At 42.3% G+C, this 19,233-nt stretch overlaps 1 protein-coding gene across 2 annotated transcripts in view; it reads left to right on the top strand.

The window, feature by feature from the left end:
* Nucleotides 1-17,717, top strand: part of LOC132398237 (transcription initiation factor TFIID subunit 4-like) — a 138,972-nt gene extending 121,255 nt beyond the window's left edge. Inside the window, exon 15 of one of the 2 annotated variants that reach the window (XM_059977372.1) lies at nucleotides 14,375-17,717. In XM_059977372.1, coding sequence (XP_059833355.1) covers nucleotides 14,375-14,533 — 159 coding nt within the window. In that variant the 3' untranslated portion in view covers nucleotides 14,534-17,717. Of the gene's footprint in view, nucleotides 1-559; nucleotides 964-14,374 lie in introns of those variants that run through there. The other variant, XM_059977378.1, reaches the window with a different exon arrangement.
* Nucleotides 17,718-19,233: the final 1,516 nt, after the last annotated feature.

Below are 19,233 nucleotides of genomic sequence, written 5' to 3'. Positions count from 1 at the left end.
ATCCCCCTGGTTTTGGACTCCCCTTCCCTGAGCAGTCTACCTTATCTGTTTTTTTTAAAATTTTCTGTAAGTGGTTGTTGATTCCCTTTGGGTGTAGATGGTGCGGCTGTGAAGTTGGATTTCCAGGTAACTGAGAACATCCAACTTTTTGTTGCTAATGAATTCCAGTTTGCCCAAAGGATAGGTTTCCTGCAAAAATATTCTTATTTCTTGTCTGAAATATTTATCTAATTGAATAAGCCCAGCAAGAATAGTCCAAGATGGATATTGTATGATAACCTTGTGATGTGGCTAGACCTCTATTGTTTGTTAGCCTGTATTCCATGTTCTTTTGCCAATTTGCACTGCGTGGATAAAGATACATCAGTGATCCCATTTCTAGCATGTTCTCAGAATTGAGGTAATGCTTTCCTTTATTCAACTTTTTGATTTTTTTTTATTGCTAAACAAAATGTTGAATGTAGTTTAACATAGATAGAAATTAGGAGATGGAAGATTCAAAGTACAGTTATTATCAAAGAATGTATAAATTGTACAACCTTCATTTGTTTGCTTACAGATAACCACAAATCAAGAAGCCGAAAGAACCCAATTAAAAGAAAAAGAAAGACCAATCCCCAACCCTCCCTGCACACAAAGAAAAAGAAAAATAAACACAAATCATGCAAGCAATAGAAGCGAGCAGGAACAACACCATTATGAACTAAATTGAGTCCTTAGTTCCAAATCTCCAGAGCAGCCCAGACTAGGCCCAAAGCCTTTGTATTCAGTTCATCATATTAGTGGGGCAAATTGCTGCAAAGTTTGCAGACATGAAGCACAGCAGCCGGGGGCAGTCTCACAGCATTAGCATCTCAGAGCGAGGAACCCCCAGACCATCTGGGCCGGCGTTTAAATTGTCCGAACTGCAGATCGAACCTTGCACTAGGACCTGGACTCTGCCTCGGCAGATCACTCCAGGCCTAGATATCACTGCAAAACAAGCAGTTCTTGACCTCTCCAAATCGGCTTGGTGCCTGGATTGATTCAACCTTGCTCGACTCTCAACACCCTGCTTTTTCAGTCTATCTGGGCCAGTGTTTAAATTGTCCAAACTGCGGATCAACTGTAAGACCATAAGACGTAGGAGCAAGTTTAGGCCATTCAGCCTATCTAGTCTGCTCCATATGATATCATGGCCGATTTATTATCCTCTCAACCCCATTCTTCTGCCTTCTCCCTGTAACCTTTGATGTCCTGACTAAATAAAAGCCTATCAACCTCTGATTTAATTGTACCCAATGACTTGGCTTCCACAACTGACTGTGGCAATGAATTCCTCAGAATCATTATCCCCTGGCTAAAGAAATTCCTGATGAAAAGTTTTGGCTTGAAACGTCAACTGCTTACTCTTTTCTGTAAGTGCAGCCTGGCTTGCTAGGTTCCTCCAGCATTTTGTATTACTATATTACTATATTATTATTTTGTATTTTGTATTACTTTGATTTCCAGCATCTGCAGATTTTCTCTTATTTTTAAAGAAATTCCTCATCATCTCTGTTTTAAATGGTCATACCTTATACTGAGGCTGTGCCCTCTGATCCTGGACTCAGAAACATCCTCACTACATCCATTCTATTTAGGCCTTTCAATATTTCATAGGTTTTAGTGAGATCCTTTTAATTCATCTAAATTCCAGCAAGTACAGGACCAGAGCAATCAAATCCTTGTTTTACTCTTTATATTATCTGGGGAAAAAGCTTTTGGTATCCTCTTTTATATTATTGGCTAGCTTAACTTTGTATTTCACCTTTTCTCTCCTTATGGTTTTTTAAATTGTCTTTTGTTTTGCTATATTATACACCCACTCTTTTGCTTTTATGCTGTCTCTGAATTCCCTTCTTAGCCACGGTTATACCATGCTGCCTTTAAAAAATTTTCTCATCATTGGGATGTATCTATCCTGTGCCTTCCGAATTTCCCTCAGAAACTCCAGCTATTGCTGTTTCGCTGTCATCCCTGTTAGTGTCCCCTTCTAATCAACATTGGCCAGCTCCCCTCTCATAAAGAACAATACAGTACAGGCCATTTAGCCCACAATGTTGTGCCGACACTTAAACCCTGCCTCTCATGTAACCCTCCACCTTAAATTCCTCCATATACCTGTCTAGCAGTCTCTTAAATTCCATGCCTCTGTAGTTCCCTTGACTCCACTGTTATACTGATACACTTGACTTTATCTTCTCCCTCTCAAATTGCAGGGTGAATTCCATCATATAATGATCACTGCCTTCTAAGGGTTGCTTTATCTTAAGCTCACTAATCAAATCTGGTTTATTACACAACACCCAATCCAGAATTGCCTTTCCCCTAGTGGGCTCAACCACACACTGCTTTAAAAAGCCATCTCGTAGGCATCAACCTGATTTTTCTCAATCTACCTGCACCTGTAATTCCCCACAACTATCTTAATGTTGTCCTCATTATATTTTATATCCCATATCCTGGCTATTGTTGGGAGGTCTGTATATAACTCCCATCAGGTTCTTTTTATCCTTAATTCTACCTACACGAATTCCACATCTCCAACTTGCTCTGCCATTTTTGTCACTGGTGACTAGTATTATGTCTATATACCCATCTGTCCATCCTTATCAAGAATCTGTCTGGTTCCCCATGCTTTAAGGTATTCAGTGGAAGGATTCCAAAACTTGGACAAACCTCAGAATTGTCTCAACCATCTGAAGTGGGGTGGAGGTTGTTTTTTTATAAGACTGTGATCCCTAGTTCAGGTTTTTACCATGGAAGGAAACATATTCTAAAGCTGGATCTTGGACTTCCGAGCAAAGGTCAGTCTGTCCATGTTCGCAGAAACATCTCTAGTTCTATTGTGCTGAGCACTGACAACCCCAAATGCTGCTGATGCATGACTGCATTGTTAGATCCAATTCAACTGAATCATCAGGTTCACTAATGATGCAACAGTGATTGACCTTGTTAACAATGACAGTGAGACAGTGTACAGAGAGGAGATGGAGCAGCTAGTAGAATGGTGCGAGCACACAAGTCTCAATGTAGACAGTACTGATGAGATAACTGTTGGCTTTAGGAATGTGCAAGCTTACCACTCCTCACTGCACATGAACTCCATGGGGAGAGTTAGCATCAGGTTTCTCGTAGTGCCATAGTGGATGATCTCACCTGGTCCCTCAACACCAGGTCTCTGGTCAAGAAAGCACAGCAGTCTCTCCACTTCCTGTGGCGATAGAGGTGAAGGATGCTCCTTTCTCCCCCTTCCTGCGCCTCCCACCATCTAACCAATTTTTACAGGAGTACCAGTGCACTGCTATCTGGTACAGGAATTACAAGGCATCTGACTGCAAGTCTCCACAAAGGATTACAAGAATTGCTAAGAGGATTATCAGGATCTCTCTTCTGCCCATCAGAGATATTTATCCAGAGCACTGCAAACACAGGGCCCTTAGGAATGTCAGTGTCCCTCCCATCTGTCTAACAGTCTTTGACTCCCTACCATCAGGAAGGAGGTACCATAGGACTAGGATGGGAAACATCTTCTTCCCCCGGGCTATAAGAGTACCAAACTCCCTGCCATAAAATAAAATATTACCATAAGTAAGTTAATGAAAATAATCCAAAAGAAATATAAAGGTAAACAAAGTAACACACACACACACACACAAAATGCTGAAGGAGCTAAGCAGGTCAAACAGCATCTATGGAAATGAATAGATAATCAATGTTTCAGGCCAAGGCCCTTCTTCAGGACTGAAGAAGGGTCCCGGCTTGAAATGTCAACTGTTTATTCATTTGCTGCCTGACTTTTGTGTGTGTTACTTTGGATTTCCAGCATCTACAAACATTCTTGTGTTTATGATAGTCCAGTAAATAGCTCACTATCCTGGGTGGTGGCAGAGCATTCATTAGTCTCACAGCCTGAGGGAAGAAGCTTGTTACCCATTCTGGCAGTCCTAGCCCTGATGCTTTTGATCTCCTTCCCTTTGGTGATAGGAATTGTTAATGCTTTAGGCCAGGGGTGGGCAAACTTTTTGACTTGAGGGCCACAAAGGGTTCTAAAATTTGACAGGGGGGCCGGACCAGGAGCAGATGGACGGAGTGTTTTGGTAATACACCTCATAAGAGAAAATAAAATATCATGGGATATGTAGAAAACATGTGCTTTAATTTCAATTGAAAATGAACAAATGCATGACAACAAAATATCTGTCTTTGAAGTCCCATGGTATTTAGCTATTTATTGAAATGACTTTTAAAACACTGAAAATTAAATGAATGAAATACAGCTTTTTTTAATAGTAACAGTTATTATTTTAAAGCACTGAAAATTCTGTTATCCTTCAAGATATTATCATCATCACTCTCCTCCTGACTGTCTTTATTTCAAAAACGGTAGGAGATGCAGGTCTACTTGTCCTGCTCTTTCTTATTCAATTGTCCCCTGTGCCAAAACTCAACAACGACCCGCACAATGACAGAGCAGGGAGAGCGCACCGGTATGCGGAGCTCTGTGCTCGCAAATCCACGCAGGCTATCTCTGTTAGCCGGAACGCTGGCTAATTGTGAGCCGGTTCGGATGTGCCAGGAAATGGGTCGCCACAAGGTCACAAAGTAAAGCGCAAATGTGGAGTAATACGCTGCACCTCAACAAAGGTCAATGTATATAGAGTGCATCATCTATTGGGAAAACGCCAGAATTGCGGGGAGAAAACGTTAACAAGGTTTATTAATATAATTTCATCAAGTTCTGCGGGCCAGATTAAAAAGCTTAACGGGCCGCATATGGCCCGCGGGCCATAGTTTGCCCATGCCTGCTTTAGGCCCATAGTCTACAATGCTCCAGGTAAATGTCACAAATAGGAGGGAGGGAGACCCCAGTGATTCTGTCAGCAGTTTTTTACTATCTAATGTAGGGTCTTGCAATCCAATATCTTGCAGCTTCCATACCATTCAATAATGCAACCACTCTCTCATATCTCGTATGTTATTGAGTTTCCATTTCCAGCTCCTTGGCTGCCTCTGCTGCCATGATGAGACCAAACACAGGCCAGAGGAGCAAGATCTTACTCCATCTGGGTTGTCTCCAACCTGATGGCAAGAACATCAATTTCTCCAGCTTCCAGTAGTTTCCCACCCACCTAACCCTTCCGCCACCTTATTCTCGCAACTGCTCCCCTTCCTGTCCAATCCTCGTGAAGGATCTTTGCCCGAAATGTCAACAGATTATTTCCCTTCATAGATGCTGCTTGACTTGATAATGTCCTCCAGCATTTTGCGTGTGTGTTGTTCAGATAGGCAGCTTGGTCAGCATGGACAAATCAGGCCTAAGGGCTTGTTTATTCAATCACAAACCAGAAAATCTGCAGATACTGGAAATCCAAGCAACACACACAAAATGCTGAAGGAACTCAGCAGGCTGAACATTCCGGGCTGAAGCCCTTCAGCAGGACTGCAGTAAAAAAGCTGAAGAGTAGATTTAAAAGTTGGGGGAGGGGAGAGGGAAACACAAGGTGATGGCTGAAACCTGAAGGGAGGAATAAAGATCTGGGAAGTTGATTAGTGAAAGAGACAGGAGGTCATGGAAGAAAGAAAAGGAGGGAGGAGCACCAGAGGGAGGTGGCGGGTGGACAAGGAGATGGGAAATGGTGAAGGAAGGAGGTGGACATTACCTCCCTCGGGTGCTTCTTCCCACTTTTTCTGTCTTCCATGGCCTTCTGATTTTCACCACTCAACTGATATACAGGAGGCCACATCAGGGGCCTTTTTAGGACCATATACTATGTTCAGTGTGTTGGGGTCATATACTGTGTTCAGTACTTGCAAGCCGAACAAGTGCTACACCTCCTCCCTCAATACCATTCAGGGCCCTAAACAGTCCTTCCAGGTGAAACAACACTTCACCTAGGAGTCTGTTGTGGTCATGTACTGTTCGGTGCTCTTGGTGTGGCCTCCTGTGTATCAGTGAGACCTGACATTAATTGGGAGACTGCTTTGCTGAGCGCCTATGGCCCATCCACCAGGAAAAGCAGGATCTCCCAGTGGTCACCTATTTTATTTCCACTTCCCGTTCTCATTCTGATATGTCCATCCATGGCCTCTCCACTATCAAGATGAGGCCACACATAGGTTGGAGGAACACCTTATATTGCGTTTGGGTACCTCCAACCTGATGGCATGAACATCGATTTCTCAAACTTGTGGTAATGCCCCCCCCCCCCCACCTTATCCACTTCCCATCCCTTTTTCTGTCTTTCATCTTATCTCCTTGCCTACTCATCACCTTCCTCAGGTGCTCCTTCCCAGTTTTTCTATCTTCCATGGCCTTCTGTCTTTTTCACCACTCAACTTCCCAGCTCTTTACATTATCCCTCCCCCCCCCCCCCCCCAGGTTTCAACTATCACCGTGTGTTTCTCTCTCCCCCTTCCCTCCACCTTTACAATCTACTCAGTTTTTTTCTCCAGTCCTGCCAAAGGGTTTTGGCCTGAAACGTAGATGCTGCTTGGCCTGCTGAGTTCCTCCAGCATTTTGTGTGTGTTGCTTGGGCTTGCTTATTCACTGTATAACTTATGACTCCAAATCCAAATGACTGCTAACTCAGTCTTTGCTCGTTTCTAGAACAATCTCCACCTCAGAGGTTAAACAGACTGATCTGTAGTACCTTTCTCTATGCGGCACTGAATGTATTCTGCTATGTAGTAATTCCTGCATTGATTGGGTTCATGACTGGAATGCAATGCCAGGGGCAAGAGCTGCAGTGGATTCAATTGCACTGTTCAATAGGGAGCTGTATAATTATCTGAAAGAAAAGAATTTTCAGGGCTCTGGGGAAAGGGCTGGGGGACCAGAGTGAGCATTGAGCAAATACAGACTTGCTTGAACTGTATAACTTGCTTCCATGCTAAAATTACTCAGATTCTTTTAGCTTTCAGCAGCTTCTGAACAAATACAGTGGCGACTAAAGATTAGTTTTATTTGTCACATGTTCATCAAATTATCAAAACATAGTGAAATATGTTGTTTGCAACATCAACCAACACCATCCAAATATGTGCTATGGGCAGCTGGCAAATGTTGCCATGCTTCCGGTGCTAACATAGCATGCCCAGTACACATTAACACCAACCTCTACGTCTTTGGAGCATGAGAGGAAACCAGAGCCCCTGGAGGAAGCCCATTTAGCCATAGTGAGAACATACAAAATTCTTACAGCCAATGGTGGGAATTAAACCCAGATCACTGGTTCTGTAAAGCACTATACTAGCCTCTGACTCTTTATAACTTGTGTTCTCAGTATTATTTTTATTTATTTGCAAATTGACTTTTACATCAGTTGTTTGTCAATCTTTCTCACATTTTGTATTGTTTCTCATAAATCCATTAATATTTCTTTATTTTGCCATTAAGTGTCTGCAAGAAAAAGAATCTCAGGAAAGTATATGGTAACTTTGAACTTCAGAACCATAAACCTGAAAACTAGAGGGATGTAAGTTCATCTTAAAAATGAGAAGGGTTAAGTTCAAAATATGGTTGGGCAAGCTTTTTTTTTAGAAAACATGAGTAGTGGGCGCCAGGGGTGGCAATGGTGGCAAATACGATGGAGGTGTAAAAGAGGCTCTTAGATGGTCTTATGTTTATGCTGAGAGTGGAGAGATATGGGCATTGCCTATGCTGTAAAACAACAAATTCTAAATGCTGAGTCATAGAAACATAGAAAACCTACGGCCCACAATGTTGTGCCAAACATGTACTTACTTTAGAAATTGCCTAGGGTTACACATAGCCCTCTATTTTTTTTAAACTCTGTGTACCTATCCAGGAGTCTCTTAAAAGACCCTATCGTATCCACTTCCACCACCATCGTAGGCAGCCCATTCCCCGCATTCACCACCCTCTGCGTTTTTTTTAAAAAAACTTACCCCAGACATCTCCTCTGTACCTACTTCCAAGCACCTTAAAACTGTGCCCTCTCATGTTAGCCATTTCAGTCTTAGCGAAAAAGCCTCTGACTATCCACACAATCAATGCCTCTCTTCATCTTGTATACCTCCATCAGGTCACCTCTCATCCTCCGTGGCTCCAAGGACAAAAGGCCAAGATCACTTAACCTATTCTCATAGGGCATGCTCCCCATTCCAGGCAACATCCTGATAAATCTCCTCTGCACCCTTTCTGCAGCTTCCACATCCTTCCTGTAGTGAGGTGACCAAAACTGAGCACAGTACCCCAAGTGGGGTCTGACCAGGGTCCTATAAAGCTGTAGCATTAACCTCTCAACCTCTCATGTACCTCTCAGCTCTTAAACTCATTTCCACGGTTGATGAAGGCCAATGCACCATATGCCTTCTTAACCACACAGTCAACCTGCGGGAGCAGATTTGAGTGTCCAATGGACTCGGACCTCAAGATCCTGCTGATCTTCCACATTGCCAAGAGTCTTACCATTAATAGTATACTCTGCCATCATACTTGACCTACCAAAATGAACCACATCACACTTATCTGGGTTGAATTCCATCTGCCACTTTTCAGTCCAGTTTTGCATCCTATTGATGTCCCACTGTAACCTCTGACAGCCCTCCACACTATCCACAACACCCCCAACCTTTGTGTCATCAGCAGTTTACTAACCCATCCCACCACTCCCTCATCTAGATCATTTATAAAAATCACAAAGAGAAGGGGTCCCAGAACAGATCCCTGAGGAACACCACTGGTTACCGACTTCCATGCAGAATATGGCCCATCTACAACCATTCTTTGTTTTCTGTGGGAAAACCAATTCTGGATTCACAAAGCAAAGTCCCCTTGGATCCCATGCGTCCTTACTTTCTCAATAAGCCTTGCATGGGGTACCTTATCAAATGCCTTGCTGAAATCCATATACACTACATCTACTGCTCTACCTTCATCAATGTGTTTAGTCACATCCTCAAGAAATTCAGTCAGGCTCATAAGGCATGACCTGCCCTTGACAAAGCCATGCTGACTATTCCTAATCATATTATGCCTCTCCAAATGTTCATAAATCCTGCCTCTCAGGATCTTCTCCATCAATTTACCAACCACTGAAGTAAGACTCACTGGTCTATAATTTCCTGGGCTATCTCTACTCCCTTTCTTGAATAAGGGAACAACAACTGCAACCCTCCAATCCTCCAGAACCTCTCCTGTCCCCGTTGATGATGCAAAGATCATTGCCAGAGGCTCAACAATCTCCTCTCTCGCTTCCCACAGTAGCCTGGGGTAGCCAGTCCTGGTGACTCATCCAACTTGATGCTTTCCAAAAGCTCCAGCACATCCTCTTTCTTAATGGTCTATATGCTCAAGCTTTTCAGTCCGCTGTAAGTCATCCCTGCAATCGCCATTGTCCTTTTCCATAGTGAATACTGAAGCAAAGTATTCATTAAGTATCTTAGCTATCTCCCGGTTCCATACACACTTTACCACTGTCACACTTGATTGGTCCTATTCTCTCACGTCTTATCCTTTTGCTCTTCACATACTCGTAGAATGCCTTGGGGGTTTTCCTTAATCCTGCTCACCAAGGCCTTCTCATGGCCCCTTCTGGCTCTCCTAATTTCATTCTTAAGCTCCTTCCAACTAGCCTTATAATTTTCTAGACCTCTATCATTACCTAGTTTTTGGATCCTTTCTTTTCTTCTTGACTAGATTTTCAACAGCCTTTGTACCCCAAGGTTCCTGTACCCTACTATCCTTTCTCTGTCGCATTGGAATATAGCTATGCAAAACAGCTCGCAAATATCCCCTGAACATTTGCCACATTTCTGCCATACATTTCCCTGCGAACATCTGTTCCCGATTTATGCTTCCAAGTTCCTGCCTGATAGCTTCATATTTTCCCTTACTCCAATTAAACACTTTCCTAACTTGTCTGTTCCTATCCCTCTCCAATGCTACGGTAAAGGAGATAGAAATTATGATCTATATCTCCAGAATGCTCTCCCACTGAGAGACCTGACAGCTGACCAGGTTCATTTCCCAATACCAAATCAAGTACGGCCTCGCCTCTTGTAGGCTTATCTACATATTGTGTCAGGAAACCTTCCTGAACACACCTAACAAACTCCACCCCATTTAAACCCCTTGCTCCAGGAAGATGCTAATCGATATTGGGGAAATTAAAATCTCCCACCATGATGACCCTGTTATTATTACACCTTTCCAGAATCTGTCTGCCTATCTGCTCCTCAATGTCCCTGTTACTATTGGGTGGTCTATATATATAAAAAAAACACCCAGTAGAGTTATTGCCCTCTCCTGTTCCTAACTTCCACCCACAAAGATTCTGTAGACAATCCCTCCATTACTTACTCCTTTTCTGCAGCTGTGACATTATCCCTGATCAACAGTGCCATGCCCCGCTCTTTTGCCTCCTTCCTGTTTTCTGAAATATCTAAAGCCTGGCACTCAAAGTAACCATTCCTGTTCTTGAGCCATCCAGGTCTCTGTATTGGCCACAACATCATAGTTCCAAGTACTGATCCACGCTGTAAGCACATCCGCTTTGTTCATGATGCTTCGTGCATTAAAATAGACGCATGTCACACCATCAGTCTGAGTACATCCCTTTTCCATCACCTACCTATCCTCCCCCTCACACTGTCTTAAAGCTTTCTCTATTTGTGAGCCAACCGCCCATTCAGCTTAGTTCCCACCCCCCAGCAATTCTAGTTTAAACTCTCTTCAGTAGCTTTACCAAACCTCCCTGCCAGGATATTGGTCCCCCTCGGATTCAGTACAACCCGTCCATTTTGTACAGGTCGTGCCTGAACCAAAAGAGGTCCCAGTGATCCAGAAATCTGAATCCCTACGCCCTGCTCTATTTATCCTCCAGCTCACTCTATTCCTATACTCACTGTCACATAGCACAGGCAGTAACCCTGAGATCACTACCTTTGAGGCCGTGCTTTTCAACTTCCTTCCTAACTCCCTGTAGTCTGCTTTCAGGACTTCCTGTCTTTTCCTACCCATGTCAATGGTACCAGTATGTACCACAACCTCTGCCTGTTCACCTTCCCACTTCAGGATATCATGGACGCGATCAAAAGCATCCTGGACCCTGGCACCTGTGAGGCAAGCTACCATCTGCGTATCTTTCCTCCGTCCACAGAAATCGCCTGTCTGACTCCCAAACTATAGAGTCCCCTATCACTGCTGCCGTCCTCTTGTTTTCCCCAGGTAGGTCATCCCTCCCCCCCCCCCCCCCCCCCACCAACAGTACTTAAACAGGAGTACTTGCTATTCAGGGGACAGCCACAAGGGTACTCTCTAGTATCTGACTCTTGCCCTTCCCTCTCCTAACTGTTAACCCACTTATCTGTCTCCCAAGGCCCCAGTGTGACTACTTGCCTATAATTCCTCTCTCTCACCTCCTCACTTTCCCTGACCAGACGAAGGTCATCGAGCTGCAGCTCCAGTTCCCCTAACCCGATCCCTAAGGAGCTGCAGCTCGACGCAGATGTGGCTGTCTGGGAGACTGGGAGTTTCCCGGACTTCCCACATCTGACACCCTGTACAGAGCACCGGCCTCACAGACATTCTTTCTGTTTCTATTCTACACGGGTAACGTACCTCGCCTCGATCCATTATTGCTTAAGCCCCATTGAACCAAAGCCCTCCTACTCTGTCACCTGCTCTTCCATTGCCCTCTATAAAGTTGTTTTCTTTTAAATCCTTCCCACCAGTCTAACTTGCTGACATCCACGTACTGGCACAGTCATGCCTTGATCAAACTGCTGAGGAAAAAACTGTCTTCTTTTAAATCCTTCCGGCTGGTCTAACTTGCTAACATCCATGCGCTTGCACAGTCGTGCATCGAGTCATTGATAATAAATCTGATTCTAATTGTTTAGGCAGAAAGCATTAGTTTAATTATTTCAGCATAACATCATGGGCTGAAGGGCTTGTTCCAGTGCTGTATTGCTCCATCTTCTATGAAAATGTTATTCCAAGACTCTCAAACAACACAGGGTCATCACAAGAGGAAGGCTGCCATACACACTCACACGTATACCTGTGTATATCTAGCACCAAGCTGGCTCAACAGACAGAATTTTAAAAGGTTATGGTTCTGTCGGGGGTGCTGGGGAATGACACAGCTAACTAGAAAGCAGTCAAAAGAAAATTGCGCTCTGCACAACAGTCGGTGCAGGGTTGAAAAGGAGGTCAATCTAACAGGATGGAGTGGAGTGCCTGGGGCAATGTTATAAATGAAGCACAACCATTGGGGATTTTCAACAATCCATCAGGACTGTCCTGTAACAATTCAGTCACTGCCTGAATGAGAGGGACCTGACAGTAGTGCCTCTTCTAAATGCAGCCATTAAACCTGGTAATAATTTCTCTCAGGGTAAGGGGACAGCAGTGATACACTAGACTACCCAAAACACCACTAGAAGTTAAGAACTAAAGACCATCTTAAGATTTTAAGGAGGTCATATTAATGCTAATATTCAGCTATCATGTACCACTGATAGTTGAGCCTGATCGTATAGCAATAGAAATCACACTGCCAGGCTCAGGAGCAGTGATTGTCCTACTTCACTCATCACAACTCCGAACTGATTATACTACAGCTCACTTAATGATTGAAAAATTAGCTTTTTTTGTCACATGTACAAATAAGGGCTACCATACCACCCTTAAGGGAATGAGTTCAAAGAGTTTAGTGTGGCTTCTCTATCACTTCAGACACCACTTTCAATCCAACACCCACTAATCTGTAGAGTTTGGTCTGGCAAATAAAAGTAGACCATTCAGTTAGTTACCAATTGCGTACCAATGCAAACATTGCAGCATCCCGTATTGAATTAACAGTGTCACTATAGCCTAAGCTCAACAGTTAATGCTTTGTACAGGTTCTTTAAGCTTTGATTGTAAAATGTGCTGATTTACATTTGTAAAGCCTAGTTGTATATATTTGTAACACTTGATGCATATATGTTTACTGGGTGAAAAAGGAGGTTTTCAAGAATATTAGACCTGTGTAGCTTCCTACTGCAAGGAACATCAAGCCTTCATTTGTTGATGGATGACTTCTGTGAATTGATTTTTAAAAAATCAAATTTGTATATTTTTGGGGATGGTACCTTGGATTGGTAAGTCTGTTTACTTTTGCCACTTGTGCTGAGAAACAGTGGAAAAAGCTTTGTTTTGCATGCCATCTACAAAAATTGTATTGTTGCACCTCACACTTGGATAAAGCCCTTCATGTGGTTTAATGTTTCGATCCAAGGAACTGATGTGGTTGCAGTTTTAAGATTGCTTAAATTGAAACCTTTTCTATTCGAAACATTCTAAGTGTGAAGTTTATCAGTGAAATATTTTAGCTTGGTGGCTCATGGCTCTTTTCCTCAGTGTACATCCTTTGCTTCACTTTAATTCTTTGGCTGTTGAATCCTGGAGTTCAGTTGCTTAAGGGAAACTAATTCATTGAGCAGTTGTACTCATTGGAGTTCCAGATTGTTTCACAGAGTCGCACAGCATGGAATCAGACCTTTTTGTCCAAGCATTTAGTTACAATAATCCCATTTTGATCTCCCCTACGTTCCCCTTCAGTTCCCACTTTCTGCCACTCACTGACACATTGCAGGCAATTTTCTGTAAATTGACTGATTAGCTGATCAACCTGCACATCTTTGGGATGAGGAAAGAAACTGGAGCACCCAGAGCAAAGCCACGCAATCTAAGGGAGCATGGGAAACTTCACACAAACAGCACTTGAGGTCAGCATTGAACTGGGTTCATTAGATCACTCAGACTGATGTCTTTGAGCAACTTTGATATTGCATTTTGTTGCTTGTTTAGTTTAATACCATTGTGGTATTACTTAAGGAAGCTCAGTGTTGTTACAGGATAGTGCTAAGCCTGATGAGCTAGGTTTTAGTGCAGTATTTAAGGTCAGGCTTTGTGGCTCCTGCTCGATATCATACCCAGGTCAGACCAATGGGTCCTTTTGATCAATAACTAATGCCAACACGAGACTTCCACTGCTCTTTATTGCAAACCTCTCCTGGTCGGGTCAGCAAAGCATTGGTCCTTGGGTCCTGGTCAAATTTATGTTGTCTAAGGTTGTGTCAGGCTTGATGTCCAAGCCAACATAAAGAATAACACATCTTAGGCAACTCAGTGCTGAAGGTATAACGAAAAGACCTGCACATATATGTTGGAGTAAGGAGGATGGAAGCAATGGATGAATTGGCAAACAAAGATTTTTAAGATTTAGAAGTTTGGGAACATAGTGGCAATGAGTAAATAGAGCTTGAGTGAGTTGGGACATGGACTGCAGAGTTTAGTCTCACTTCAAGCTTAAATCCCTTTTTTCTTCTCTCTTTCCAGGGATTAAACAGTGATGGGAATGCACTTGGTGTAACACGACCTCGACCCTTCCTGCGACAGAAAGTAACACGAATCAATCTCAGGGATCTCCTCCTCTGCCTGGAGCAGGACCAAGCAGCTAGTCATTCCCTGCTCCTGTACCGAGCCTATCTCAAATGAAGTAAGTGGTACAAACTGGATCCATGCACTGAACCCAAAGAAAAATGGTTGCATAAGCAGTACCATAACTGATGCATTGCTTCATCAAGCAAGACTCTCAACACTATCATCCTTGTTTACTGTTATGACTTTAAAAAAAATCAATATTGACGGGTACAGTTTTTGTTTTGTTGCAATTCTTGAGAAGGTAAGAGCTCGATTCAGTTGAGCTTGCAGTATATCTTGTGAAACTGAGTTCCCTCCAGTTCAAAGATGTGGAAAACCACGATGCTTCATGGTTTGTATATATTTTTTAAAATCTGATCCATCTCTAAGTTAGCAACCCCTTCTGATACTGTGAAATGTAAATGGCATGAATGTTTTTTTTCATTAAATGCATCTGTGGTGTACATTCCTGATTCTTCAGGTTAAACTTGCATCTCCTTCAGTGTTTGTGCTTAAACAATTTGTTTCTTTGTGCTAAAGTTGCCGCACTTGTTTGTCAGAAAATTCAGCCACTGTGGCAAATATGTTTTGTTGAATTCAGTTGTTGATTTTCTATGAATCATTTAATAATTCAAGTTACCTGTCACTTTTCTTCCTCTATCAACAGCAAACATGGCATCACTTATCTGCAGCTGTTGCTGTTTTGTTCACTTATTTTTCAGGGTCTCAGTCACAATTTCACCTCCTGAGAAGTGGAATTTAAGCTTTCTGGAGAGCTATGAATTTTTTAGGAATTACAGTCTTTTATCCACCAAGTTCCTCCAGAATGAGCTAAGTTGGCAGTGACCTTGTTGTCACTGCTGGACATCATTAGATTAAACAAACATCTTGACCTGAGCAACTTGTCACTCATGCCGAATTCTTCCCTCCGCTACAACCCCCATTCCACCCCCCCACCCCCCGCTTTCAAAAATAATCACATCTTTAACTCTGAATTAAATCAGCAATAATGATGCAAGGGTTAACACCAACACCAGGTCTGCTCAGATATAGAATTAAAACCCTGCTCAATCCTAGACCAAGAATTTGTCTGTTTTATTCTCAACCCACTAATCACTGTAGATACCTCAAACATACAATTGGAGACCCCTCTCAGGCTCTTGGCCTTTCATCGTCTGCGGTAATAATGAAGCTAGCTGGAAATAATTTTGAGAGAACTTAGGACACACTGATTTGCCAAAAATCTTTGATAATATATTTACTTATTGTACACTGAGCCAGCCAACCTAAACGGAACCCAAGAATGTAAACCCATGCTGATACAGTAGCATGCGGATGGGTCTCATTGGGTTCGAGTCAGGTGCTGGACTCTGCCAATGAAGGTATAAGCGTGTGTGAAGTTGTTGGATCAGAATGCATTACTGTTTCTGGATTTGTGTAGAGAATTTTCTGTGTTTTATGTTTATCTTTTTCTCATATTGTCAGTTCCTAGAGGAGCAAGTCAGAAATGGGATCAGCAGTATAGACATGTGTTTGTTGCCACATCTGTGCGCAAATGGGATCCAACACAGATTGAAACTGCATTACTTATGGAGTCATTCAGAGGGTATAGGTGTGAGGTTGACGTTTGTCTATTGGTTGAGTATTTTCAAACTGCTTGACTGGGCACTGTGGGGGTTATTGCTGGTGGAACTTTGTATAAGAAGCATCAGTGCAGATCGGAATGCTTTTGGATATCTCTTGTGAGTGAGTGGTGCAGTGTTGGGGTGAGATTTTGTGGACAAGGCCAAGTATAGCTTTAACATAATTCTGAGAAAGAAATTAAGTGGAGGTTTACTCTACTCTCAAACAGGAAATTCTGGGATGTCAGGCAGTCATACCAAATATGGAAGGATTTGTATTTCCCTGAGCAGGTGGTGAAGCCTTCTGTCTTTGGAAATGCTAAAGGCTTTAATTACTCGCAGAAACTGATTGCCTTCATTGCCCAGTATTTAGTGAGGCTATACTGTGCTTGATTCCAACACCATTCTTTAAAACTGAGGTGGGACAAAATGAATAAGACTTTCCAAACATTTGAAAATGGGATTTACCAAAATCTGTGCCCCAAGTTGGGTGGGTGAACAAAAAAAGAATTACTACATTGGAGATACAGAAGCATGGGATACTCCTGCTTATAACCATTGGAAGACTGCACCACTCCTGACCTAACAGTGTGTACTGATTATTTTTCTTTGAATGGTTAGTTTTTCCATTTGCTATTTGGGAGAACTCAAATTACCAGTGTTACTGATAGCACACTGCGTATCTCCTAATGGATGGAGGAAGTATTGTTTACAAGTCTGTATCAGACTGGTCCACCACAGAATAAAGTGGCAGAAGGGGAAGCCTTTGTTAGGTGTGACCTTCCCCTGTCACTCCCTTCCTCCCTCTCACTTCAACTCCATTCACAGAAATGTTTGTGGAATGTGCTTAATTGGGGATTTAAAGGTTACCCTAAGTGTCATCCATCTTGACATGTTCTTTTTCCACTTTCTTTCTTTCGCCACCTAAATTCCCTTCAAATGAACTTGACAAAAGAAATAGTTGCAGCAATCGCATTGAAGTCTGCTGGTAACCTGACATTTGAAATATTTTCTGCTTGCTTTGGCAGAGTTCTGAGGTTTTCTGTCAAGCTAGTGGATGTTATATACATATTTAAAAACCTCCTGGGGGGTATTCAGCAATAAAAGTATAATTTTGATGCCATTTTCACTAATATATAAAGTAAATTGATTTTTGTTGCCTATAACGAGGATGGGTAGCCTTATGTGAAGTGGTTAATTTAAACACTTGGGGTTAAAAAAGAGATGCATCACAGTGTGTGGTAGGCAATATAATATTATCTGTGTTTTATACAACACACAATTCCTTGAATCTGACAAAGCCTAGTATTGGACCCAGGTATAAATAATAACATAAAATGCAAGACATAGAAATATTTAAATATATATTAAAAGAAAAATTTGGACCCATGTGCATTGTGATATCAGGTTCTCATTTGTATATAAGCTGATGCACATGCTACAAAAACATTATTTTTATTAAATAACCTGTATATAAGATGCATTTTTTGGAGCTATGTTAGAGCTTTGTACCCATTTCGAATGACATTTTGATTCTGATGTGCCTATATTTAAAGTGTCCTCTGTTGAGTATTTGGAAGAATGTTGAGGATATATATATTTGATTTTGCATATCAAAGTTAAAAATTAAAAATGAAGATGAATATAATTGTACTTGTATTTTTTTTTACTGCAGTGGACTCCCAATATGCTTCTCACCATTTCATTTGTATGATGTACATTCACTTGCACAATGGGCAGCTGGTGGAGCTGCTGCCTCACCTGTTCAGCAGCATTGGTTTAATCCTGATCTCAGGTGCTGTCTGGATGGAGTTTGCCTGGTCCCCTTATGACTGGATGGGCTTCCCCCAGGTGCTCTGGTTTCCACCCACATCCCAAAAACTGTGCAGGTCTGTAAATTGCCCCTAGTGTATAAATATGGGTGAGAATAAAATGGATTTGGGTCGCCCCATTCCAGCTGCTGTCGCTCTCTGCAAACTAGCAATTGAGGGACCAAAAATTTGCCTTAATTCACCAGAGCTCCCCAACGCCCTTCATCTCCTGCTGCCTTACAGCTTTCAATACTCATGCTCGTCTTCAAAGGCAGTTGCCTGAAAATTTAAAGGATCTTCTTAAAGTCAAAATTGAGTTGTCTGTATGTATATATATACACACAGGTGCAATGGAAAACTTATATACACATTTTATCATGTAAGCATTCACAAGCAAAACAGACATTTTTACAAAAAAGGACAATTAGAACAAAGCAGAAGTCATTGTGGTGCAAAGTGGTGTTAAATTGTGATTAGGATTATACTGGCTGGTTCAGAAACTAAATGGTTGAAAGGAAGTAACTGTTATTGAACCTGGTGGTGTGGGATTTCAGGCTTCTGTACCTCCTGCCTCATGATACCTGCAAGAATGAATCAATTAAAAACTCGAAAAAGAGGTCTTTTCCACATGGGTTACGGGCAGTCTAACCCATTTCAACCACAAGGTGAGGTACATCTGCTGTCCAAACAGAGAGAAAGCTCCTCCAGTCTGCACCCGTGACCTTTAGGAACAGACACTGGAGTACTTGCAAAAGCTGCTGCTGAAGCTACCATTCTGGGATATACCATCCTGCCCCATCCCATACTTGCATTTGCCTACACCATCCTCAGTGAAATAATTTTTTAAAGCAAAACAAGTACAACATGAAACTGAGTAGTTGTGCATGTGTCTATGAACTAATGTCATACATCAAGACAAATTGCTCCTTCCTTCCACATCCATCTTATTTTCTAGGATTTTGAATATGTGTAGCCTGTGCAAGCTCCTTGAAACCCTCCACTCCTCCCTGGTAGTTCACACGTTTGCTTGTCCAATTCATTTTTGCAAGAGGCCTCAGTTGAATCAGTTTCCACCCACCACCACCTTGCTGGCTAGCTTTCAGGCTCTGAACCCCCAAGTGAAAACTCTTTGATGCTTGTGCTAATTCCTTGACCCTTTATCATCCAATGTCTTTCCATCAGTGGTAACTTCCTCACCCTCACTCTTTAGAGCACCTCTGACAAAGGATCTTTGACCTGACCAATTGTTTCTCTTACTACAGGTGCTCTCAGCCACTTGAGCATTTCTAGTATCTTTTGTTTTTATTTCAGCCTCCCCGCAAATGCAGATTTGATTTTAAAC

The sequence above is a fragment of the Hypanus sabinus genome, chromosome 1, assembly GCF_030144855.1.
Source record: "Hypanus sabinus isolate sHypSab1 chromosome 1, sHypSab1.hap1, whole genome shotgun sequence".
In the NCBI taxonomy this organism is placed as follows: Eukaryota; Metazoa; Chordata; class Chondrichthyes; order Myliobatiformes; family Dasyatidae; genus Hypanus; species Hypanus sabinus.
The sequence above is the reverse complement of the archived record's forward strand: the minus strand, read 5'-3'. Positions and strand labels throughout refer to the sequence as shown.